We start from the raw sequence: 24,703 nt of genomic DNA, 5'->3' as shown, positions 1-24,703 counted from the left end.
TACATGGAATTCTGTTGGACGACCTTAAGGAAGAGCATGAAAAGGAATGGGCATAAGCGTATGGAGACATCTTTGTTCAACCAGTATTCAAAAATCATTTCGCTTTCAACTGAGAAACAAAGGAAAATGAAGCTGAAATTGATTGAAGCAGCGCAGAGCAGGAAAAGGAAGAGGAGAGGGAAGATTAGAGTGAACATGGAAAAGAAGCTGGACAAGAGGAGGGAGGAGCATTATTAAGCTCATAAAATTATGAAGGAGGAATAGAAAGATGAAAAAGAATTGAACACGAGAAATATTTATTGACAGAGAAATCTGGAACTTCAAAGAGAAAAGTTGATAGAATGATCCATTTGGAGTCATTTGTTGGAAGCAGAACATCTTTCACAATTTAATTCTTCCAAGAAAAACAATTGTCTGGAGAAGTCGTTTCAGAGGAAGAGTTTCAATGTTCAATTTCACAAATGCGGAAAGCAGAAGTTACAGTGGTGAATGCAATGAAGTCAAACATAAGAAGAAACGAGCAGTTTATATCGAAGACAAAGAGGAAAAAGAAAGATGGAAAAGCGAGCTGAATTGCAGCAAGTCTGAAGCATCAAAGTCAGCTTCGAAGAAAAGAAGACATGCTCGTGACATTTCTTCAGTAATTTCATCATCATCTTCTTCTTCACAGATCGGCTAGAAGTTTTTCCGCTATCCAAAGAATTAGAAAAAAAAAATAGCAGCTGAAATGAAAAAAGGCATCAAAGAGAATGCGGTTTTATTTCAAGAAAACAATGATTACTTCTTCGTATAAAAGAATACAATTGCTAACAAAGCAATAACCTCATCAATTTCTCAATTACAGGCATCGTCTTCATCTTCCCTCAGATTTCTACATTGATTTTTCCACAAAGTATCTGCAAATACACAAAGGCTCCACGAAGCAGCCTTCTTGCGACGCTGGAAGGGATGAAGAGGAGGAAAGAGGAGATAAAGAATACAGTTTTTCTTTCGCCAAATTCGTTGCTGACACCAGAAAGAATACTGATTCTGATATCTATATGTCACATTGCGCTTTTTGATGACAAGTGGTTAGCGGAGAAAGTGAAAGATGGAATGAAGTGAAAGGAGCAATGAACGAAGGCGAGAATGAAATTTGACGAAAGATTGAGGCGAATAAAAGAAAAGAAGCTGAGAGAAGAAAGAGAAAGAGAAGCAGAAAGAATTATAAGCTTGCCTTTTAATCAGCAAAATGCTATTAACGCAACGTCAATTGGACCGAATCAGACTCTTCAGTCAATTCCTCAGCAAACAACATCAACAAACTTTTCTTCCTCCCCTTCTTTATCATCATCATCTCCTTCTTCGTCATCCTCACAAATTCCATCTGATGACAATCACATTGATAATGCTTTTCCTTCTTCATCACCATCACTTTCACATCCTTTTTCAAAGTTATCAATATCTCCTTCTTCCACCAATACCCCAACTTTCACAAATCAAATATTGTATCCAGTTTCTTCTTCATCATTGCGCTTTCCTGTGCCAAAATTGTCGGCTATTCCAAGCCGCATCGAATGAACTGAATTGGAGAAAGCGATTCAGACGAAGATGAGAAGATGGAGAAGGTGAAAAAACAGAGAAGCAGAGAGAGGAGCTGCTGGAAGAAGAGCAGTAGAACTCAGAGAAAGACCGGGAAAGGTTCGAAGACGAACGGAAGATGGAACTGGAGCAGGCTGAGAAGAAGCGGAAGGCATTTGCCTCGTATCGGAAGAAGAAAAAGATTGAAAGCGAATAAAACTTTAAAAGTGGAGCAAAGCAGAAGAAGGTGTGGATGAAGGAGAATGTTGAATCGCCTCCAGTTGTTTGGATAATGAAGGCGCTATCGATTCGAGATGATCCGTATTTTGACAGGCAGACTGTTCAATTTGAAAGCTTCGCAGATATGTTTCACAATAAAAGCGCATTTTCAGCTGCAGAAGAAGAAGATGATGACAATTCAGAAAACTTGTTTTCTTCAAAAGCACAATAAAAGAAGAAGATGAAGAAGAGAGTTGTATTTCAAAAGAACTTAAACATTTGGAGAAAACGCAAAGTTAAAGTTCGAATTTGTTTTTCATTGTTCAATTTGAAAGCTTCTTCTTCGTCTTCTTGTTCTTGTGCAGAAAAAACATATCACACACCTTCATCGTCATCATCGTTCACTTGAACTGATTGAATTTCTTTATTTTTCGCATGTGCACAAGAAATAATAATTAAAATGAAGATGATGTTCATATCTGAAGAAATGAAACAGATAAAAATGTGAAAAAGATTGATAAGTTAATGATGAGTATTGAGAGAAAGAGACGAAAAGAGTTGTTTTCACAATGAATGATGAATGGAAATCCGATTGAAAAAAATAGAAGAGATGAAAAAAAAGTTGAATGGAAAAGGGGAGAAGCTGGAACAGAAGACGAAGAAGAGCCAGAACGTGATACTGCAACTGAGAAAGGTGCAATTGATATTTATTTGAATCACCCTGTCTGTGGATTTTTCCTGATTGATAAAGAGATCAACAACGAAGAGATGGGAAAGGCACTGATCATCCACGCAGTGAAGGGCATATCGGTAAATGAGGAGCCATATGAAGAAAAAAGTTGGAATTCCTGTTCATCGTCAGAGTGAAAAAAGGTTGAACATTCAGGCATATGACTGTGTGTTGTTTCCGCTTCGATAGCAATAATTGAGTGTTGCAGCCTTGTTATTGGTGAACTAACAGCTGTTAGAGGCACGAACTTTCTGAAGATGAGGAGATTGTGGCAGAAGTGTGACTCATGAAAGGATAAGAGGAAAATCCCATTTACAAATGCATTCATTTGAATTTAGGGTCTCAGGGATAGTTTCTTATTTGTTCCTTTCTGATCGGTTGCTGATAGAGCCTTGTGAATACTGCGGAGCTCTTCTGTTTACTGAGCAGGCTTCAAGTGTTCCAGAGGTTCAATTATTTAAACACCGCTACGTATGCACAAAATGAGGAAAGGCTCTACTGGATCAGCAACAAAGTCCACAAGATCTTCTGGGATTTATATTTTTATGAAAAAGCGTGTTGATGACGAACTGGTTCAGCAAAATGTTCGTCAAAGAAAGAGGAACATGCTAAAGAAGCTATCTGGCTGATTTGGTTGAAAGAGGGAATCAGAAGACGAAGAAGAAGGTTGATTGCTGGACATCATTGAGACAAGAGCGATGACGAGGTAGCATTAAAAGCAGAGAGGATGATGTGGAAGAGAAAGAATCAGGAAGATGTGTGTTCACAAAAAGCAGGCTTGGAAAAGTTAAGTGCTCCCTGGCAATCATATAGCTATGCGGAATTGATGTGGACGTTCTGATCTGTGATTGAAAAAAACTGGAGAGATACATCAAAATATAATTTATCAAGGTTAAAGACATGATAGCGCATGGATGATAAAGAGGAACAAAAGGCGATCCGGCTTTTGCATGGGTGAAGCGTTGAGAAACTCAACAAAAACGGAATATCTATGGTGAAGTGAACAAGAACCAGACATCCAGTGACTGACTCGAATACGATATTGCAGATAGCGCGCGTCTTGGAAGACGAATATTAGGAGGGCGTGTCAAAATGTGATGAAAGGGAAGGATGTTAATGTCGAGGTGGGATTGGAATGGGAGGAGTCTGAGCCGCAAATGGAGGTGTTGGTGGTGATAGAGGGCTGGTGGAGTTGAGGGAAAAGAGTTACTCGTTGATCTGGGCGTTGATGGAGGAGCATCGGAGAAAGAGATCCTTTCCGAGGAAGGCGTCATTGAAGGCGAAGCGGAGTTTGATGACGGAGAGTGGGATGGTAGGTGCGTCAGCAGGGCTGATGAAGAAAACAACCAGGTTGATGCCTCCTTCAGTTGTGCAGCTGCAGATGTTCCAAGTGAAAATACAAGCCTGCACGTGTAGTTCTGATTATCTTAAGGTGCAAAATGCAAACGCCTCGTCAGAACAATCAATGTCAAATCTTCTCCCATCAAACGAAAAAACCTCTCAGTCCCTTAACTGAAGATGATGGAAATAATAGCAATGTCCACATTGAAGGCTATTTGGAGCATGGGGCAGGTGATCCAGAGGACAGCACCAGCGAGAAAAGAGAAAGAGAATTAGAGAGATATGAGTTTAGCAGAAGCAGATGGAACAGAGATTTGGAGAAATGGCTGTGACGAGGATGCTGAAGCGAAAGTGCAATGATCCAGATACACACTCCCTTTTTGCTACCTCCGCAGTCACATAAGAAAGGGGTGATTGGGAAGTTTGTATAAAAAAGGAGCATCGAGCGAAAAGCGGATCAGCTGAAAGAGAAACTATAAAAGTGGGACTCAGTGAACAAGGAAGGCGATTCCTAAGAGGTGTATTATAGTTTAGAAATAAAGCCAGCTGAACATCGAAATATTTTTAAGTATCTGAAACAGAAATTTTTGTATTACTTTTTATTTTTTTAAATATTTTCTTTGTAACTTTTTTCAACAATTTTGATCAACTTGTCAAAATAATTTCTTTAAGATATTATTTATTTCCAAGCTAATATCAACTACAAATTGTTGTATATTTGATGAATATCTTGTTATGCTATCACATTTTCTATGTGTGTTTTTTAAAATTGTTAAATTTCAACAAAAGTTTTATGATCTGTTAAATCAATTTTAAAATTTTTTTGTAATAACTCATAAAACTTATTTATATAATAAAAACTGATTGATTATGTATTGTTATTATTGTTATCATGTTGTATTAACAATTAGGCAAGTATCTTGTTCTTTTTATTGTATTTTCGATATTTTCCAATATATTTTTTATGTTTTTTTCAAAATAAGTTACAAAAACAATTGTAAACAAATTAAAATCAACAAATAATAAATAATAATCATATATTAATGAATATTTTCTCATTATTTTTCAAAAATTTTTTCAAATCAACCCCACCCTTAATGAATATATTTTTTGATCAAACGTCGGAATTTTTTATGATATCAAAAAAAATCACCCATATGATTGTTTAATATGAAAAAAATATATAAATTCTTTTATTGTCGTTATTTGTCAAAAATATTTTTGAAACTTTTCAAACCTGATATTATTCCATTCTTGTGATATCAGAACAACTTTTTTTCGAAAAAATTCAAAACGTATTATGTTTATGATCAAAATAATTGTTTTTCTGTAAGTATTCGAAATGATGTTTTCCACATAAAAAAACGAAAAATAGTGATCAATAAAAGCAGTAAAGGGAAAAAATGGATAAAATCGAAAAATGATCAAAAATAAAAATTTCAGGGTTATGACAAACGCTAATTCCACCACGCTCCATAACCCTAACTCTTATTGTTATTGCATATTGAAAATATATCAAAATTGGGAAAGGAAATAATTATATTCAACATTATTTCTAAATTGGACAAACCGATCACGTTCAAAATTGGTGCATATATACATTATTTGATAGTGCATAATGTATTGCATTTTGATTGGGATCTGTAACATTTATGAAAAGCAATGACTGAAATGATCCAAAAAAGCAGGTTATTTTCAATGAAAAGATAATAGTTTATTCACACCAAGTTTGGAACAGCGCGCACGTGGTTTTTCATCCCTTCTACAGCCCCAGCATTGCATTTGGAACGTTTCATGAAGTTTTGCTGGCGTTTCGCTAAAAAATTTATTTGCGATCAAAACATTGATAACAATTTTCATAGGAATTTTTTGATCAAAACTTTTCATTGAAATTTTGATAAAAAATTTATTTCTCCACAACTACGAATAACTGATTGGAGATTTCTGGAGCATATGTTACATGTGTGGAGGAGTTGCACACATATTATTTTCTTCAAGATCCAAGACACATGTTGGAAAAAACATTGAATTTTTTCATGATTTTTCCTGATGGAACAAACAAAAAAAATTCATTGAAAAATGAATAACTATTTGAAAACCCTGGAAAAAATATATACAGTCTTAACCGGATATATTCTCATCTTATAAAATCGACATCGGTTTTAGTCAAAATTTTCAATGCACAGATATTTTTTCTTTTTTTCATTCATTTTCCATCTCATATAATCACAGGGCTGAAAATATTTAATCACATTTTATTTTATTATGGGTGCTTTTTTGAATGAAAAATCGATTTTTTGATCAAAAATCTCAATTTTTCGCTTTTTCAAAAATGTGCTCAAATAAGTTTAAATAATATGCGTTTGTGAAAAAAATTAATTTCGCAAGTTAAAAAAGTGTATTTGGATAGAATTTCCAAAAATGAAAAAATCGACCCAAAATTAATTAATTTATTAATTAATTTTTATTTATTTCTGTGTTAAGCAGCATCGGATAGGATCACAATCGGATATAGTGACAAAAAGTTGTGCAAAAACCGATGTGATTATATCCGATTTGGACTGTATTCTGTGCATGATAATAGTGCATCGTTCTGACATATTTGCAAATAGTTTCAATGTGCAATTGGTTTTCAAAAAATTATTAGAAAAATTAAGTTAAAGGGAATTTTGATAATTTTTTGATTTTCCCGTAATTTGAATGTTAAAAATTAAGTCTAAATACAATGAAAAATCTTCTTGAGTTGGACTAAAATTGTCTTTAAATTCTTCTTTCTAATTTTTATGGAATTCAAGAATATTTACACGAATTATCTGTTTTGAAAAAAATTGTTTAATAATTTTCTTTTTGTTTATTTATCAAAAATTATTTTTGCAAAGTGCAAAAGTGCTTTTTGTTCTTTTTTTGAAGCGGCTGCAATTGCGGCGGAAGAAAAACGGATGATGCACGAAGAAACACAGTGGCCTGAAGATAGCAAAGAAGATGAAATTCCAACTGAAAGAAAATTTTCAGGTTTTTTTATATATTTTTTATCAAAGAATTTTAGAAAATGAATGTCTTATTAATATTTGTTAGATAGTTCAACTGCGCCAACATTGATAGATGATGAAAAAGAAGATTCAGATGTGACACGGATTGAAAAAGAAACAGATAATGAAAAAGAAAAGGATGATGAAATAGATAAGTTAGGAGCAAAGAAAATAGTTAAACATAATTTCGAAAAAGAAAGAAAAAACAGAAAGGTTCAACTGATTGTTCCACTTGCCACGGAACTTCAGGCATGCTCTAAAGCGGCTAACAATAATGAAAAAGAAATCGAAAAAGATGATGTTCAATTTTTGTCAAGAATTTCGTTGAAAATGACAGTAAAAGAAAAGAAACTCAGCGGACAGAAGAAAGTGTTGACGATGAAAGAGTGGTAAAGAGAGTTCTGTAAAAAGGCTGAACAGAGATGTTCACAAAATGGATGTTACGATGAATATTCTTTTAAGAAGAGAAGAAAATACTGAGTCGAAGGTTAAATAGATATTCTTTAATCATTTTATCTTTCATTTCTTTCATGTGAAAATGTTAAAAAAAATTTTTCATATAGTAAATTCATGACCACAATGATTTTCATAAATTCTTCCCTTTAAATTGCATAAATATGACCAATTTCTTGATAAATTAATAAATCAAACAATTTTCACTCGAAAATTTTTGTTTCGCAATTTCCTTTGATTAAACAACAAAAAATCAAAAATTGATAATTTAACGATGTTTTCTTTAAGAGTTAGTTAGTTTTTAAAAAATTGGTTGAGGAATAAAAACATTTTTTAAAATTAATAATCTATTTCAAAGAAAAACTCAATTAACTTTAAAAAGAATATCTATATCTTCTCATGACGATAAAAAAATTATTTTTTTTCTAAAATGAATATTTATTAATCCCATTCATTTTGTTGAATTAAAAACACAAATAATAAAAATTCCAAAAATATTATGCCCCATAATCCCTTCTCATCAAATTTGAATTCAGATCAAAATTCCATAAAATAAATAGAATAGCATATCAACAAATTATTGTTCAAATAAGAAATTAACCTCAGTTTTGCGTTTCTAAAAGGTTGTTCTTGAAATAGAATTTCTTTTCAAATTTTTTCTTCACATTTTCTTTCATTTTCCATTTATTGAAAGAGAATTTTGAAGAAATTTCGTTAATTGTTCTTCAAAGTAAAATTTCATGAAGGATAGGTTTGCAGACATTTAAAAATCAGAAAATGAGGTTTCTCAATATTTCTTCCTTTTGTTATTTGCTTTTCTTTGAATTACAAAGCAGCCCAATTGAAAAGAAGTTGAAAAATTCTCATTGAATTGCAAACTTTGATTCAATTTTCAAATGAAAACTGCTTCTTTCACTTCTTTCCCTTTCTTCTTCGCATTTGCTGCATTTGTGTGTGCTTCTTCGATCGATTTCGCATGCTTCATTTCACTTCCATTAGATACTTTAATCTTCGACTGAGTTGTTGAATTTTCACAGGAAAAATACTGTTCAGAAAGATGGTATTAAACTCTTAATAAATATTTTATGAGTTAATTGAAAAAGAAGATGATGATTCAATGAACTAAATAAAGAAGAAATGAATCACAAAACTAATTTGCTCTTCAATATAATATTTGTGTTTCATTAACTGAGAATTATAAGTCTATCGCTGTGACTGTATTTGAAGCTGATGCTTCAGTAATTTATTCTTTCTCTTTTTGCTCGGAATATCCCGCCTGTTCGTCTCCGAAGCATTAGCCTTATGTTGTCAGAATCTTCACTTATCTGAATAAAACGGATTCATATTGCAACGCTTATCAAATTCAACAGCTTCATTCGGCAAACACGCTTTCAACTTATTCTTTTTCCTTTCATCTGATAAGAGTTTTCTATCATTTTCCAATTCTTCTTATTTTTCCTCTTATTTTTTCATCTTCTTCCATTTCCTCTTGTTCAGCTGTATGTTAAGATTCTATTCCACCAATTTCAAAGTTATTGTATCCACTTAAGAGCTAATAGCTTTTTTTTTCCTCATCCATTGCCATCAAATAAAGTATCAAGTGAATTCAAACAAGAACAGGCGAATGCAGAAAAGGATAAAACAGAAAAGGATTTGGAACAAAAGGAGAAATTGAGAGGAAGTTAAAATGAAGAATATGAAGAGGAAGTTTGTTAACGAGTAGAAAGAGGTTCAGTGCATTCCATTCAATGAATCGCATTCGTTGCCTCTTGCAATTAGGAACAAAATGAAACCTTATTCATCTGTTTCAGCATTTCTCTCTGAAGCGGTTAAGCTTTTGTCTTCTTTATCATCTTCGCAATATGTTAACTCTTGTTCTGTATCATCCTCTTCTTCATTTGTATAATTCACCTGGATATTTAGAACGCAGCCAATGAAGTTGTTGAAGAAGGAGCAAAAGTTGAAGAAGAAGAAGGAGGAGGAGGAGGAGGAGGAGAAGAAGAAGAAGAAGAAGAAAAAGAAGAAGAAGATGATGATGATGATGAAGAGGAAGAAGAAGAAGGAAGAGGAGGAGGAGGAAGAGGAAAATAAAGCAGAATTATTTCTATTATACCGATGATGATGCTGAGGTTTATTCATTTGTCTTACTCTTTTCTGCGAAGTTGAATGTTTTGATATGCCTTTTTTGGAATGCTATGAAATTTTTTCTTCTTTCTCTTCTCTTTGATCTTCTTTATCTCTTTCTTTCTCTTCTTCTCCCTTCTTCTTCTTCTCCAACTCGTTCCTCTTCTTCTCGTTCTCCTTCTTCCTCTTCTTCTTCATCCTCTTCCTCCTCCTCTTCTTCTCTTTCTTCACTTCGTTCATCCTCTTCTTCTTCCTCTTCCTCTTCCTCCTCTTCCTCCTCCTCATCATCTTCTTCTTCGAACAATTCAAAAAAATAAAAAAACATTAAAAAAATAAATTCCCTCGTTTGGGCCGTTCCATTTTTTCGGAGATAATTCCGCAACTCGGTTGAAAACGGACATGTCAAATCAAAATGACATGAAACATGTCAAATTGACAAAAGAAGAAGGAGAAGAAGAAAAAGAAGAAGTTCAAACAAAGAAATCGAATGTGAATGCAATGAAAAAGAAGAAGAAAGGAGGAAGAGGAAGAGAAGGAAGAGAACGGTATAAAAGATCCAATTCAATGAATACCTTGGATGAAGGGGGAATTTTATTGTATTCTTCTCCTTCTCCTTCTCCTTCTCCTTCCCCTTCCCCTTCCCCTTCCCCTTCCCCTTCCCCTTCCACTTCCCCTTCCACTTCCACTTCCACTTCCACTTCCACTTCCACTTCCACTTCCCCTTCCTCTTTTCCTTCCTCTTTTCCTCCTTCTCTTTCTTCTTCCTTTCTTTCATTCTTTCCTCTTTTTCTTTTTCTTCTTTCTCTTCTTTTTTCTTCTCTTCTTCTTCTTCTTCTTCCTTCTTTTCCTGACTTTTCAAATACAATTTCCGAAAAATCAGAAATAGAAAAAGCGCTTTTGATTTAAACGAATACAAAATAATCACAAGCATTCAACGATAAATTGCAACAATAATAACGTTCAAAATGTTCTAAAGCTTCAAGTAAGCATTTTATGTTATCTTCGTATCCTTCTTCTTCCAATTTTTCATATATCTCCATTTTCGTTATCTTTCTTTTAGCTTCTTCAAGTTCATCATCCTCCTCTCCTTTCTTTTCTTTCAATCGATATGAAACATTCATGAAAAATCTCAAGCAATCATGTGTAATATCGTTATTCAACGTTGATTGTTGAATCTCCTCCAAAACAGTATCAACTGCTCCTCCTTTCAACAAGTCATCAATTTTCACAGTCCAGTTTCCTGATGCTCTTTTATTGCATAAAATGCATTGCTTGCAAATATCTCTGAAATTATTCTTCGCTGCTCCATATATCTGAACAATTCTAGTGAAAAGGCCAACACATTCTTCATTCGGTAATTGATTATAGAGAAAATAAATCGCAAGTGTTTTGATCCATCTCCTGATCACCAGAATTTCATTCGCTTCATCGTTGCTCATTTCCTCTTCTTTCTTCTTAAAATTCACATTTCTTGTCAGCTCTTTCATTTCTTTTGCTGCTTCTCTCACAAAACGCAGATCATTCACAATATCATCTTCCAAACTTTGGTCATTGTGAAATCTGTTTATCAAAAACATCCAAGCAGCTTGGTATGCAAATCGAGTCAAATTCTGATGCTCTTGATGATATTGAATGTTCTCTCTGATTTCATTCAAATACAGTTCTCTTTTCACTTCCTATGCAAAAAATCAGAAAAAAATTGAAAAATGTCAAAAGAAAATTGAAATGCTCAAACACAATATCCTTCGATGCTACTTAATGCAAATAAAGCCATTTCCACTTCTTTTTGAGTCTCCTCGTTTTCCTCTTTCTTCGAGGCAACTTTAAGAAGGAAAGGCACACAAATTGAATGAAATTCCAAAGAGATTCCATTGTTAAGCAAAAGGCAGCATTCACAAAGATCAGTCAGAAGCTTTTCATTCTTTTCATCTTTTTTCTTCTCTTCCTCGATAATCATCTGTTCAAATCTTTCGTTTAATGAAGACTCTTGAAAACCGGAAAGCCAATAATTTTTTATAACTTTGCAATATCCAACGATCTTCAACAATAGAATGGCATTCTCCAAAGCCAGTTTCTTTTCTTCAATCATTTTGTCCAATTTGTTGAATAGCTTTTTTGTGAAGGTTATATGGAATTCTTTGTAATTCATTTCATCAATTATTCCATTTAATTCTTCAATTTTTAGTTTCTGCTCGCTTTCAATGCAATGCTCCAACTGATCAAACAATTCTTCCCCGATCATCAAAAATCATAAAACATGAGATCTTTGAAAATACACAATAAATGCTCACAAACTTGAAACTCTGTCTTTGAGGGAAAGCTCCTGAACATAATTATTGGATTTATATTTGTTGTGCATTTCCATTCTGTCTATTTTCAGCAAAGACAAAATTTGCTTCAAAATTTCAAATGAAAAACAGAAAAACAAACAGAAAAACAAACAGAAAAACAAACAGAAAAACAAACAGAAAAACAAACAGAAAAACAAACAGAAAAACAAACAGAAAAACAAACAGAAAAACAAACACTAAAGATAATTATCAAAACAATGATAAAGTCCAAACTCAACTCCTTTGACTAGTTGAAAAAAAATCTATGTTAAAAAAGAAATCACAATGAAGCTGCAATATTGGTCGTATTTTGTCAAATACGAAAGAGTTTAATATCTGTCTGATCGAACCAACAATAATTCATTTCATGGAAATGGATTGAATTTCGATGAAATATTGAACGTATTGAAAAATATCCCACATGTCTGGAATTGAGTATTAAAAAAAATATCTATTTTAACATTCTGAGCAATATGAAGAAGAAGCGAAAGGACTTTGAAAAGAACTTTTCGAAGAAGAGACAAAAAAGCAACAATTTGCACATTAAACTGTGCATTTAAACGTTGTTGCAGATTAAAATTCAAACATAAATATTCACTTATTTCCCTCACATTTAGAGTTATCTGGAAGCTTTCCTTGTCAGAAATGATTTTTTCTGTTGTTTCAGAGTGTTTGCTTGTTTCCGGGAATGTTTCAAATTTGATGCGTTGAGAAAAGTTTTGAGATATCAGGATGATTTTTTTATTTGTTCGTTTCTTGAGTGGGCCATCCAGGCTGAAGGAAGATTGATGGAGGGAATCAAGTTTTCAACAATTCACAGTTTATTGTTGCTTGAGCTCATGATAACTAAACGCATAAGAGAATTTATCAAGGCAACAGTGAACAGCATCGTTTATCGAGCATTGAAAGAGATTCTATTCCAAAAGGCTTTGAAGCTATATGAAGATGAACAAAACTCGAGATGGCAAAAGAAGATTGATGCGATATACGAAATCAAGCACATGCGGAATATTGAGTACACTCAAGCATATTATTCGTTCAGTGGTATAACCGCTTGGCAAGTATTTTTCTATAAAGACACTTGTTACGTTTTTTGGAAAATTCATCACCTTGTATCGTTTTGATGGTAATCATTGATTCACCAATTTCTGGGCGGATTTTGAAGCAAACCTTGAAACAGTACGAGCGATTCCGAAGCAAGTCCGACAGGATAGAACAGATTGCGATTGAAGTGTTTGATGATATTAAGGTTTGTTAACCAATTTATGTGGAATTTAAGCATTTTTATTTATTTCAATAAGAAGGAAAGAAAGAAATCGTTAAAAAAAATTTCGAACTTTTTCAACAATGATTATTTCATGTTTTCATTTTCATTTTTTCTTTCTTTCTTTCTTTTTCTTTCTTTTCTTATTAATTTTTACAATTTATTTTGCGAACTTCAATAAAAATTTTCACTCAAAAACTGTTTCTTCTTGCAATTTCTCATCAATTCCATCCACAACAATCTTCAGTCGCTTGTAAAGGCATTCACATTCATCGTGCATGTTTCCCTGAGCTTCTGGAAGCATCTGCTATTGAATGCATTTTCCTCTTTTCCTTCCATCCGTTATCATCGAATCACTCAGATGCACGTCGGATGGATTTCCATTATCACTGAACAGCTTCTGAAAGGAGAAAACTACCATTAACAGAATGGAGATCTTGATGCATTCAGCAGAGTCTGCTGACAGATGTGAAGAACGAGGAGGAGGAGAAGAAGATGAAGAGGAAGAAGAAGGAGAAGAAGAAATTGAAATGAACGAAGGTAAATTTAATATGGATGATGATAAAGAAGAAGAATTTGAAATGGAAGAAGAAGAATTCAATGAAATACTCCCATCTCCCAACATATTCAATGAATTGAATTTTTTATGCTCTTCTTTTCCTTCTCTTTCTCTTCCACCTTTCTTCTTCTTCTTCTTATGTCAGTTTGACATGTTTCATGTTATTTTGATTTGACGTGTCTATTTTCAAACCAAGTTGCGGAATTATCTCTTAAAAAAATGGAACGGCCCAAAACAGGGGAATTTGCTTTTGGTGATTTTTTATTTTTTTATTATTTGAAGAAGAGAAAGAAGAAGAAGAAGAAGAAAGAACAGAAAGGAAGAAAAAGATAAATCACAATCATCATCAACTGTTATTTGTAACTTCATTTTCATTTTCTACTGCTGCTTCTTCTTTTTCTTTTTCTTTTTTATTTTTTGTTCCATTTCAAAACTTTAAATAAATGGCTTTTGAAATTAGGTTCAAATGGATGTTTATTTTTATCATTTCACAAAATCTCAAAAAACAAAGCTGTAAAACTTACTTTAGGCTTGTCGAATTGTGATATGATACTGAAAGAAAAATAAATAAAATTTTTGATTTTCAGATTAAATAACATTTCATTCCCAAAGACATTTGCACCAGTTGCTGATGATTTATCAGACAATCCAATAAAAATTTCAATTGAAAAAGGCTGTAAACAGCCATTTGCAGATGAAGGAAATAATCAAAATACAAAAATTGAAATTCAGAGAAACAAAATGTGAAATATCTCATTTTCTCAAATATTCACAAAATAATCAGAAATATTCAATGACAATTGATAATAAATTCTTTTGTTAAGAAAATCAAACATTTCATAAAAGCTAACAATGACATCTTCGTATCCTTCTTCTTCCATCTTTTCAAATAACTTCATTTTTATTTCCTTTCTTTTAACTTCTTCCTTTTCTTCGTCATCCTCTTCTTTCAATCTTTTTGAAACATTCATAAAGAATTGGCAGCATTCAATTGTCATGTCTTCATTCAGCGTTGGCCTGTGAATCCCCTCCAAAACAGCATCAATTGCTCCACCTTTTAGCAAGTCTTCTACTTTCACTCCTCTGAAAATTGCCATTCTCTCGAAAATATCAATGCAACTGTAGCCAAATTTGCTGTAATTATCCCTTGATGCTCTGAATAACAGTGCAATGCTTTGGATAATCCCAGAATATTCTTCATTCATCAACAGACGACAGAGAAAATTACAACATAATAAGTCGAGCCATCTTGTTATCGCAAGCTCTTCTTTCGTTTCTTTTCTTCTTTCTTCTTTTTTTCTCTTCCACTCAACTCTTCTTGTCAACTCTTCCAGTTCTCTAACAGCTTCTCTCGGAAAATGAAGTTCATTCACAATAACTATTTCCAAGTCTTCGTCTTTGAAAAACCTGTCAATTAAAAACTGCCAAGCTGATTGATAGGCAAGTTGTGTCGGATTGTGATGTTTCTGATGATGTTTGATAATCTCTTTGATTTCATTCAAATACAGTTCATTTCTCACTTCCTAATAAAAGATAAGAGGGGGAAAAAGCAAACATTATAAAAAAGAAAAAGAAGTGCCCATACACAATATCCAGATCCGCTTAATGTAAGCAAAGTCATTTCCACTTCTTTTCGAGTCTCCTCATTTCCCTCTTTCTTTGAGGCAGCTTTCAGAAGGCAGGGCAAACAAATTGAAAGCGATATTGAAAGATTAGTAGCGCAAAGAAAAACAAAACATTCTCAAAGATCAATCAGTAGATTTTCGTTCATTTTTTCTTTTTTCTTGACTTCATTTTCAATCATTTTTTCAAATCTTTCTTTCAGCAAAGATCTTTCAAAGTCAGAAACCCAAATTCCTTTCAATGTTGCGCAATATTCAATGCACTTCAGCAGCAAAATTGCTTTTTCCATTGATATTTTCTTTTCTTCAATCATTTTGTTTATTTTGTTGAACAGCTCTATTGTGAAAACGGAATCAAATTCTTTTTCACTCATCCCGTCCATTATTCTATTCATTTCATCAATTTTCTGTTTCTGTTCTGCTTCAGTGAATTGTTCCATCTGTGAAAATTTCTCTAAAAAAATTGAAAAATCCAAAGAATGAAAAGCATTCATTTGCTCGTTCAAACATTCATTTCTTATAACACTTTGCAAACCAAGAAATATTTGTTTCGCTGAAGTTGGCTGTGAAATCACAAAATGAATCAAAAACAACATGTAAATTCGTTTTCGAAATATTCGTTGAATATTCGAATTAAAAGAATTAAAAAAACCAAATCAATTATCAAACAACATAAAAGTCCACACGTCTTCGTATTCCATCAATGGTTTTTACCTCAAAACAAACAAATCTATGAAACAAAATATTCTTGTTTTTGTGCAAATTAATAAGGGTGACCAACCTATAATTTTATAAGTGAAGATTTTTGATTGGTGATTTGCTACAGTCAGAGCATGTTTGAGCTGCTTATGCGCACAACTACAGATGCAACCATGCGAGTTATAGCATTGCAGAAGAACAAGTACTTTTCTTGCAGATGGAGGAGAGAGTGGCTGTTTGCATCGATTGCTTGCGAAAAGTGAATAAGTGTGGGAAGTTGCATGAAATTTGAACGTGGTGAAAAATTGCAAAATGTGTGGCATATCGTCAAATGCCATATTTTGAATGAAAAATGAATAAAGCAAGATTCAAAAAAAGCGATTAAAAGGCTAGAAAGATTGAATTGAACCGCTTTGTCATTTCAGGGAAGTGCAGTGTACTTGGCATATCATTTGAGCAGGATTTGTTTTAACATAGTTTTTGGAGGGGGAAGGTTGGTTTTGTGGAAAAGGAAAGGGAATTTGGGATTAAACAATGGAGGAAACGAGTTGAGCGAAACACTCAGCAGGCTTCAACAACAATCTCATTTGCATTTTGCACTAAGCATGCTGGTATGCTATCAGCAAAGACTTGTCGTTGAATAAGTCTTTGAAAAGGAGTTAATTTGGAGAATATGTGTTTTCATCAGATATCACAGCCAACTTCACGATGGATTCTAAGAACAAGAAAACCAGTTTGACAGACAGTTACCAATCCATTGGAGATGGGAAAATATTTCAAGACCAAAAAGATGGTTTGACTTTTTTTTTCATTTGATTCATTTTTATTTAAAGGTATTCTTTGAATGAATACAGATTGGTTACGAACAGGAATACCGCAAAGAGAGAGAAGCCATTTTATCCTTTTTCAAAAGAACCAGATCTTTTGAGATTATTCTTGCTTGCCTTGCATTCAACAATAACATTTGTGACTTCTGCCATCTGTTATGCATGCTTCATCATCGATTAACTCATCTTCTTCTTTATAGTCATCATCATTTCCAAGAATTGTTTGATGGAAACAGCAATTTTGATGATTTAATGGAAAGATTTGCAATTCTGGTGAAATATGCAGAATTGGATGAATGAAATACAAATGGACTTTTAGAAGCTTTGAATTGGAGTCAAAAATTGGAGTGCTTCCAAAAAGAGAAGAGAAAAAGGAGGAAAGATGCAGCGATGGACAAGAAAACAAGGGAAAAATGGTTGTGAACAAGAAAAGTGGATTTGAAGAAGAAGAAGAAGAAGAAGAAGAAGAAGAAGAAGAAGAAGAAGAAGAAGAAGAAGAAGAAGAAGAAGAAAAGTGAAGAGAGAAAGAGGAAATAAGCTATTTTTGAAAGAAGAATTGGATATTTTCTGATGAATGAAATGAAAGAAGAAAAGATGTTCCTCATAATGAGGAAAGAAAGCACAGAGAAAGAAAGCAAGAGAGAAGAAGAAGACTTCTTTGAAATCTGCTTTGAGAAAAGATGAAGAAAATGTTTGGATTAATAATTCCAGCAAACTTCCAAAAAGATGAGCCGAAAGGGGGAATTTTCATGGAATAAAAGGAAAATATTTATGGAAAGAAGAAGAAGAAGAAGAAGAAGATAAAACGAAAGATGGGAAAATAAAATGAAGAGAAATATTTCTCCGATGCTGCTAATTCTCCGGATTCGGTTCAAAAATCTTTAGAAGTGATATTTTGAGGATATAAGCAGAAGAAGGGAAGAATAATAATAAGAAGAAGAAGAAAGATGAGAAAGAAAAAGTATTTCATCAGATGATTAGAGCGAAGAGGGATAGAATTTAATTGGGGAAAAGAGAGAATGAGTGAAAAGATTGTTCTGTGAAAGGTGAAGAAAGAAGGGAAAAGATGAATGGAGATGATGAAAAATGAAAAGAGAGGGAAAATTGAATTGAAAAAGATGAAAAGATAAAAAGAAAAAATAAACAAAAAGAAAATGCATATTTCTATCAGCAAAACAACCACAATTGAACTCTTAAAATAACATCGCATTCAACTTTTTTTCATCATCATCATCTTCTTCTTCTTCAATAATTTGTTCATCATCATCTTCTTCCTCTTCCTCTTCCTCTTCTTCCTTTCCTTCTTCTTCTTCTTCTTCTTCCTCGTCTTCTTCAACTGGAGCAGCACGCCGATCAACTTCGCCATTCCGGAGGTGAAGAAGCGTAGAGAAGAAGGAGACAGGAGATGATCGACCATCTTCAGCGCATGCGATTGATCCTTCGGATGCATCGGCAGTGGCTGTGTCATTCACTTCGGCAGGAGCGATGGACAACATCGAGAGGCGGCTGCGGATTGTGGCGCCTGAAGAAGCTGAATTGAATGAAAATCACAGATAGTCGTTGCTAAGGGAGCAACAGACGCTGCGGGGATATGTTGTGACGCGGCGGGCGGTGCTGTATGGGGATGCTGCTTGCACCTGCATTGCCGCACTTTTGGTTATGCTCTCGGTTCCGCTGGTGGCTCCGCTTCCTACGCTAACAGCGTAGGTGAACACTACGACGTAGAGCAGGCGGATCTTTGAGGCAGTAGATATGAATGCGTTCCAGTCGATCTACGATCTGCTTGACACGTTGCTGCTGCAGATATGTCGATCGCCGCAGTAAAAATATTTGGTGGAGAAGTTGAAAGATGAAGTGATGGGGCGAAGGGTTGAAGTGTATGATATGGGAGAGATTGTGGAGAAGGGGATGGATACTGCGGGGCTGAGGATGGAGGATGTTGCTCTGTTGTCTGAAGCAATTGCGCTGGCGGTGCTGAAGGAGCGAGAAGAGGTGGAGGAAGAAGAAGAAAAGCAGAGAAGCAAAGAAAAAAAGAAGAGAGAAGAGAAGAAGAAAAAGAAAAGTGAAAAAGATTTCAAAAAGAGGAAATTTAAGCGAGCAGATGATTGGCGAAGAAAAGGAAGATGATCAGAGGTGATTGAGCAACATCTGGGCAGGAATTAAACTGAAACAGAGGTTCCGAGGTTGGAAATGAAACTATTTCCTTATTTTCAAAGCAAACGCAACTAAAATCCATTGAAAAGCCAATTTGCCTCAGAGGCAGTTAGAATTGTTGCATTCTTTGAAAACATCAAGCTCATCCTCACTTCTCCCTCATCATCGCAGACAGATCATTTTCGTCTATCTATTCAACTTGTTCTCTTTGATTTTCTCAACTTCGAATCACAGAAATGCTCATTTCATTTTCAATATGCCAAAGTGTACTTTTGGTCACATTGGCAAATGATAAAAAAAAGAAAAGAAGATGATTTGAATTGAGATTTTCTTTGATTATTTACAGAATCAAATAAAAATTGGAAAAAAAAATAATTTGAAAAATTAAAAAAAAATAAAAACATTGAAATGAATTGCTTCAATTGTTCTGGTGAATGAAAAAGCAATCAGAAGCAAATCGAAAGGAGATCAAAATGAAATATGTTTGAAGCATGTCCAAGCATCTGCCAATTGAGCAAAAGCAGCTTCAAAGAAAAAAAGAAGAAAGAAAGAAGAGTCATGAATTTTGAAATGTTGTGGAATGGACTTTACTGATACGAATGCCAATCTGCTGATTCGTCCATTCAAACAATCGAAAAAAAAATGTCTTTCAGTGCGAATGAAGCAAACCTTCTTGCTGAATTATTTGATTTCTTCCATTTCTGGCGCAACAACTTCAACGCTCGCCATCTCGCATTCATCTCCAGATATAATTCATTGCTTCACTCATTATGATGAGATATCTCATTTCAGCCAATATACCCTCATCATTCCCTTCGCTATTCAATCCTAATCGACAAGTGCATTTTCTTTCCACTTTTGCCCCGATGCTTCTTTAAACTTTCTTTGATCAAATTTATTGCCTTTATCATTTCTTCATCATCATCTACTGTATCATCAAATTCATTATCTATGTCATTAGCGGAAATTGATTCATCGTTCTTCATCCATTCTGGAATCTCATTCCCAACATATCTTTCCCAATAATCTGCCATCCTTTTTCCATCCCTGTCCGCAACCCGATTGTCATGTCTCATCCATTTTGGCGGTCCAGTTTCAGTAAACTGAATCCATTGCATCGCCATTGTTCGCCCAGGCATATCGGTAAGTTTGTTGTCATGTCTCATCCACTCAGGTGGCTCTGTCTTGACTTCTTGAATCCACTTCATCGCCATCGTCAAGCCAAAACAGTTTGCAAGTGTAGCATCGTGTCTCATCCATTCTGGTGGGTTTGTCTTCACACTTGAAATCCACAGCATAGCCATTGTTCGTCCTTCCTTATCAATAAGAGCAGGATCATGCCTCATCCATTCTGGAGGTTCTGTCTTAACATTTTCAATCCAATATATGGCCATTGTTTTTCCATCCTTGTCACCAAGCGTGATATCGTGTCTCATCCATTCTGGAGGCTCTGTCTGAATATGTTCAATCCAAAGCATGGCCATTGTTTTCCCATATTTGTTGCAAAGAGTATTGCCATGTCTCATCCAAGTTGGTGGGTTTGTCTTCACATTTGAAATCCACAGCATGGACATTGTTTCTCCTTTCTTATTTCCAAGCGTAATCCCGTGCCTCATCCACCCCAGTGGGTCTGTTTTAACAAACTGAATCCACTTCATCGCCATCGTTTCACCATTGTTATCTTTTTTTGCTACTTCATGCCTTATTGACAAAGGTGGTTCTGTTTTGACTTCCTTTATCCAATACATGGCCATTGTTTTTCCTCCATTATCTCCAATTGCAATGTTGTGTCTCATCCAGTCTGGCGGTTCCGTTTTTTTCTCTTCAATCCACTTCATCGACAATGTCCTCCCTTCCTTGGTGCCTTGTGTGCTATCCATTATCATCCATAGTGGTGGTTTTGTTTTAACATCCTCAATCCATTTCATGGCCATTGGTTTTCCGTTTTTATCTGCAAGCTCATTGTAGTGTCTCATCCATTCCGGTGGTTCTGTTTTAACATTATAGATCCATATCATAGCCATTGTTCTTCCTTTGCTATCAGCAAGTGTTTTCTCATGTCTCATCCACTCTGGTGGTTCTGAATTGACATATCGAATCCAGTGCATGGCCATTGTGCACCCATTCTTATTGGTAAGTGTAATTTCGTGCCTCATCCAGACTGGCGGTTCTGTTTGAACAAACTGAATCCACAACATAGCCATCGTTGATTTGAAATTGTTACGAAGCGTAATATCGTGTCTCATCCATTCTGGTGGATCTGTGTGAACAAACTGAATCCATATCATGGCCATTGTATTTCCTTCATTATCCGAAATTGTAACATCGTGTCTTATTTCTTTTGGTGGTTCTGTTCTTTTCTCAATAATCCATTGCATTGCTTTTGTTCTTCCTTTCTCGTCCTTTAAAGAGAGATCACTATTCTCTTTTTGTGCATCAATTTTGCTTTCCATATTATCGCTCATTGCTTCAGTTTTACAGCTCTTCCTGCAATTTAAACTGTGAAAATATCAATTGTTAAAAAATGCTTTTTCAATAATAATTATATATTTGATCATAAAATAATTAATTTCTTGGAGATAACTTTTTTTTTTCAACTTATTATTTTGAAAATTGATGTGTATTTTAGTTACAGTGTTATTTTTTATCAGTATTACATTTTATTTTTCTGATATTTTTTTTTTTAAAACAGAAATTTATTTAAAAAAATATTTTTTTAATAAAATCATTTGTTATTCATTCCAAAAATAATTCATGAATCAAAATGAAAACCGCAATTTTGAAAAATACCAAAATTATGAATTATTCTGTGCCTATTATTTTCTGTTCTTTTGATTTTGAACAAAAATCCTCAGAAACATTCGAAAAATTGAAATCAGACATTTCTTTAACAAATTCATTTTTTTTTAAATTTTTTAATTTTTTTTTATTTGAATTTCTAATCTCTTCAGGGATGCATTCATTTGCATCAGCCACAGCAAGAGTTGAATAAATGAATCATTGAATGAATGAGCGAGCGAGCGAGTGAGTGAGTGAACGTATTTGTGGAGTGTCTGAGGGTGTGGCAGAAGACATCGAAAGGGCAAAAATTCATTCTTTCTTTCTTTTGGACAACTGAAAAGAAGAAAAAACAATAAAGAAGAAGTAGAAGAAGAAGAAGATACTATATAAGGAGTACGAAGCACAGCTATTTTCTCCGATGCTAAAAGAGGCAGTGTAGAATGTATGTCAGGTTGTATTGATGAAGTTTTTGGTGTTGGAGAAGGGGAGAGGAAGAAGAATAAGGAGGAAGAAGAGGAATAAGAGGAAGAAGAAGAAGAAGAGGAAGAAGAAGAGGAAGAAGAGGAAGAAGATGAAGAAGAGGAAGAAGAGGAAGAAGATGAAGAAGACGGAGAAGATGATGATGATGATGAAGAAGAAGAAGAAGAAGAAGAAGAAGAAGAAGAAGAAGAAGAAGAGGAAGAGGAAGAAGAAGAAGAAGAGGAAGAAGAGGAATAAGAGGAAGAAGGAAAAGGAGAAGGCGATGAAAAATTTTTGAATGTTGTTGTTTTCGATGCCTGCAAGGTGTTCGTCACGAAGCAGCTCAAATGCAGAAATAAAGTGAACTTTTCATCTGAAAATGATGTTGATTCAAAAACGATGGATTGTTGAGACATTCGAAAAGAGGTCCTTTCATTCTTTAACACATTTTCATCACACTTATATTGCTGAAGCAAAAAGGAAGAGTTTTTGAATTGTCTGATGAACGCCTCATTTCCACAAGAGCATCTTCATTTTGAAAACAAATGTTTTTGCCATTCATCTTCATTCTAATGGAGCAGAAACTGAAATGTCGGCCAATTCCTTCCATATCCATAACTCCAATGCTTTTGGTCTCTGAAGAAAAAGAATAATAATTTATGCATTTTTTTCATTGCTCCTTGGCAACAGAATTGCCTCCAAAAAATTCCTTTATCAATCTCTTTTCACCAGAAAGCAAATGTATTTTGCTGCCAGTAATGCTCAATCATTCAAATTGAAAAGGATGAACAAAACGCATCACCGAACTCTTATCAATCACAAAGCCAGTCAGCTTGGACAGTGAAGCCAATTTTGATAGATTTGCCTTTTATAAACCATTTTTTGATAGCCCATGATGCTGTTGCAATTGAACCATCCAACCTTGTTCTTCTGCCATTCGTTTGATTTTTTTTGTGAAGAATTGCAATTGACGTTTTGCTTGTTTTATCCATTTCGATTTTGGAACTTTTCACTTCTTTTGTCTTCAGCAATCACTTCAATCCTTTTCAATGAAATCAGAATCTGTTAAATAAAATAACCAATGAGGACCTTCAAGAATGCAAGCATTAGCTGTTCTTTGGCTTTCGACAAGACAATCAATAACTCAAAAAAAGTCATGAAAATCTTCTTCTCAATCCTTTTGCTTGATTGCAGTTGTCTTCTCCCATCAAGTTCCATTTCTATATCTTTAATTAATTCTGTTCCAAAAGGGGAAGAAATCAATTTCATGGAGCATCATGAATCGAATAACAATTCTCCATTTGTTTTTAATGAATATTTGTTGGTTTGATCAACAAGAAACAAAAAACTAACATTTCTTGCCTTGTTCAGCCATATCAGGCTGCTTTCATAGAACTCGTTTCCAAATCTTTATTAATAAAGCAAAACAATTGGGATAGCGACTGTAACCTTCTCAATTTGTTGGATCGTGAACGATGTTTGATATTTATTTGATTTTGCTTAATTGTTGGGTATATTCATTGCGAATGGAATGCACTCTAAATAAACAGAATGGAAGAATTCATTGATTGTAGAACCGAAGACAGAAATCGAGAGATGGCCCCAAAGGAAAAGTTTTCAAATTTGTTCATTTTTCACCGTTTTTTCGAAGGCTCAATGGCTTTTATCATTGGAATAAAATTTTTTTCTTTAGAATTACTTGAGGAATTGAAAAGCTGCAGCGTTTCAGAACAAAAAGAGAAAATTAAAGAAATGAACAGATTGATTGATGAAATGAATAAAGAGGAACTTTATTCAACATTCACAAAAGAACTGTTCGAGAAAATCGATCAAATGATTAAGGAAGAAAAACTGACGATGGGAAATGCAATCTTGCTTTTGAAGCACATGGGATATCGCAGCATGTTATTTAACATAATAAACTTCGGTTTTTTATTTTCTTCGTTGAAGAGAAGATTTTTGAAGATGATTGACGATGAAGAGAAGAAAAAAGAGAAAAGAAACGAAAATCTTCTTACTGAACTTTGCGAAAGCAATGTTTTGTTAAACGTTGGGGCTTCATCACAATTGATATCTGTTTGCGTGCCATGTCTGCTGAAAGCTGCGTTGAAGAAAGAGGAAAACGAGGAAGCTCAAAAAGAGAAGGAAATGGCATTTTTGGCATTGAGTTGTCATGATGAATTTTATGTGTGAGCACTTCTTTTTCCTTTTTGACTTTATTGATATTTTTTCACATTTTTTAAAAGGAAATAGAAAAAGAACTTTACGACAATGAAATCAAAGAAATTATTCAACATCATCAGGAACATCGGAATCTGACACGACTCGCCTAATAGTCTGCTTGGAAGTTTTTGATTAATAGATATTTCAACGACAAATGCTTGGAAGAAGCGATTGCGAATGAACGGCATTTTGAAAGAGAAGCAGCAAGAGAACTAGAAGAGCTGGCAAATGGTGTTGATTGGAAGAGAGAGAAAAAAGCGGAGAAAGTGAGAAAAGAGACTAAAGAAGAGCTTGCTTTGATGAGATGGCTCCAAATGTTGGTGTTTTAT

General features: G+C 34.2%; 10 protein-coding genes across 10 annotated transcripts; 6 read left to right on the top strand and 4 right to left on the bottom strand.

Annotated features, from left to right (window-relative positions):
• Positions 1 to 2,355: 2,355 nt before the first annotated feature.
• On the top strand, positions 2,356 to 3,925 carry MONOS_6304 (uncharacterized protein; the record flags this gene model as incomplete). Its single annotated transcript, XM_067876527.1, has 4 exons — positions 2,356 to 2,617; positions 2,699 to 2,786; positions 2,848 to 2,980; positions 3,689 to 3,925. The coding sequence occupies 4 exons, from the start codon at positions 2,356 to 2,358 to the stop codon at positions 3,923 to 3,925; spliced, it is 720 nt and encodes a 239-aa protein (XP_067727049.1).
• Positions 3,926 to 6,792: 2,867 nt separating this feature from the next.
• MONOS_6303 (uncharacterized protein) lies at positions 6,793 to 7,272 on the top strand (the record flags this gene model as incomplete). The annotated part of the gene is made up of 2 exons (XM_067876526.1): positions 6,793 to 6,862; positions 6,926 to 7,272. 2 exons carry the CDS (start codon positions 6,793 to 6,795, stop codon positions 7,270 to 7,272), a joined length of 417 nt encoding a protein of 138 aa, XP_067727048.1.
• A 1,846-nt stretch (positions 7,273 to 9,118) lies between these two features.
• Positions 9,119 to 9,423, top strand: MONOS_17622 (uncharacterized protein; the record flags this gene model as incomplete). The annotated part of the gene is made up of 2 exons (XM_067870559.1): positions 9,119 to 9,160; positions 9,256 to 9,423. The coding sequence occupies 2 exons, from the start codon at positions 9,119 to 9,121 to the stop codon at positions 9,421 to 9,423; spliced, it is 210 nt and encodes a 69-aa protein (XP_067727047.1).
• A 142-nt stretch (positions 9,424 to 9,565) lies between these two features.
• Positions 9,566 to 9,781, bottom strand: MONOS_6302 (uncharacterized protein; the record flags this gene model as incomplete). The annotated part of the gene is made up of 1 exon (XM_067876525.1): positions 9,566 to 9,781. One exon carries the CDS (start codon positions 9,779 to 9,781, stop codon positions 9,566 to 9,568), a length of 216 nt encoding a protein of 71 aa, XP_067727046.1.
• A 483-nt stretch (positions 9,782 to 10,264) lies between these two features.
• On the bottom strand, positions 10,265 to 10,902 carry MONOS_18633 (uncharacterized protein). The gene has a single exon (XM_067871670.1). The coding sequence runs from the start codon at positions 10,893 to 10,895 to the stop codon at positions 10,359 to 10,361; it is 537 nt and encodes a 178-aa protein (XP_067727045.1). The 5' UTR covers positions 10,896 to 10,902; the 3' UTR covers positions 10,265 to 10,358.
• Positions 10,903 to 17,053: 6,151 nt separating this feature from the next.
• Positions 17,054 to 17,275, top strand: MONOS_6301 (uncharacterized protein; the record flags this gene model as incomplete). Its single annotated transcript, XM_067876524.1, has 1 exon — positions 17,054 to 17,275. One exon carries the CDS (start codon positions 17,054 to 17,056, stop codon positions 17,273 to 17,275), a length of 222 nt encoding a protein of 73 aa, XP_067727044.1.
• Positions 17,276 to 17,950: 675 nt separating this feature from the next.
• MONOS_6300 (uncharacterized protein) lies at positions 17,951 to 18,253 on the bottom strand (the record flags this gene model as incomplete). Its single annotated transcript, XM_067876523.1, has 1 exon — positions 17,951 to 18,253. One exon carries the CDS (start codon positions 18,251 to 18,253, stop codon positions 17,951 to 17,953), a length of 303 nt encoding a protein of 100 aa, XP_067727043.1.
• Positions 18,254 to 18,614: 361 nt separating this feature from the next.
• Positions 18,615 to 18,884, top strand: MONOS_6299 (uncharacterized protein; the record flags this gene model as incomplete). Its single annotated transcript, XM_067876521.1, has 1 exon — positions 18,615 to 18,884. The coding sequence occupies one exon, from the start codon at positions 18,615 to 18,617 to the stop codon at positions 18,882 to 18,884; it is 270 nt and encodes an 89-aa protein (XP_067727042.1).
• A 338-nt stretch (positions 18,885 to 19,222) lies between these two features.
• On the bottom strand, positions 19,223 to 21,459 carry MONOS_6298 (uncharacterized protein). Its single transcript, XM_067876520.1, has one exon. The coding sequence runs from the start codon at positions 21,374 to 21,376 to the stop codon at positions 19,730 to 19,732; it is 1,647 nt and encodes a 548-aa protein (XP_067727041.1). The 5' UTR covers positions 21,377 to 21,459; the 3' UTR covers positions 19,223 to 19,729.
• Positions 21,460 to 24,116: 2,657 nt separating this feature from the next.
• On the top strand, positions 24,117 to 24,484 carry MONOS_17621 (uncharacterized protein; the record flags this gene model as incomplete). Its single annotated transcript, XM_067870558.1, has 2 exons — positions 24,117 to 24,338; positions 24,398 to 24,484. 2 exons carry the CDS (start codon positions 24,117 to 24,119, stop codon positions 24,482 to 24,484), a joined length of 309 nt encoding a protein of 102 aa, XP_067727040.1.
• Between the last annotated feature and the right edge of the window lie 219 nt (positions 24,485 to 24,703).

The sequence above is a fragment of the Monocercomonoides exilis genome (genome assembly GCF_001643675.1).
Source record: "Monocercomonoides exilis strain PA203 chromosome Unknown scaffold24-1337568, whole genome shotgun sequence".
Taxonomy (NCBI): domain Eukaryota; phylum Preaxostyla; order Oxymonadida; family Polymastigidae; genus Monocercomonoides; species Monocercomonoides exilis.
The sequence above is the reverse complement of the archived record's forward strand: the minus strand, read 5'-3'. Positions and strand labels throughout refer to the sequence as shown.

Coding starts and splice junctions, on each gene's coding strand:
- MONOS_18633 (XM_067871670.1), bottom strand. CDS start 10,895: ATGAGCAACGATGAAGCGAATGAAATTCTGGTGATCAGGAGATGGATC.
- MONOS_6298 (XM_067876520.1), bottom strand. CDS start 21,376: ATGAGCGATAATATGGAAAGCAAAATTGATGCACAAAAAGAGAATAGT.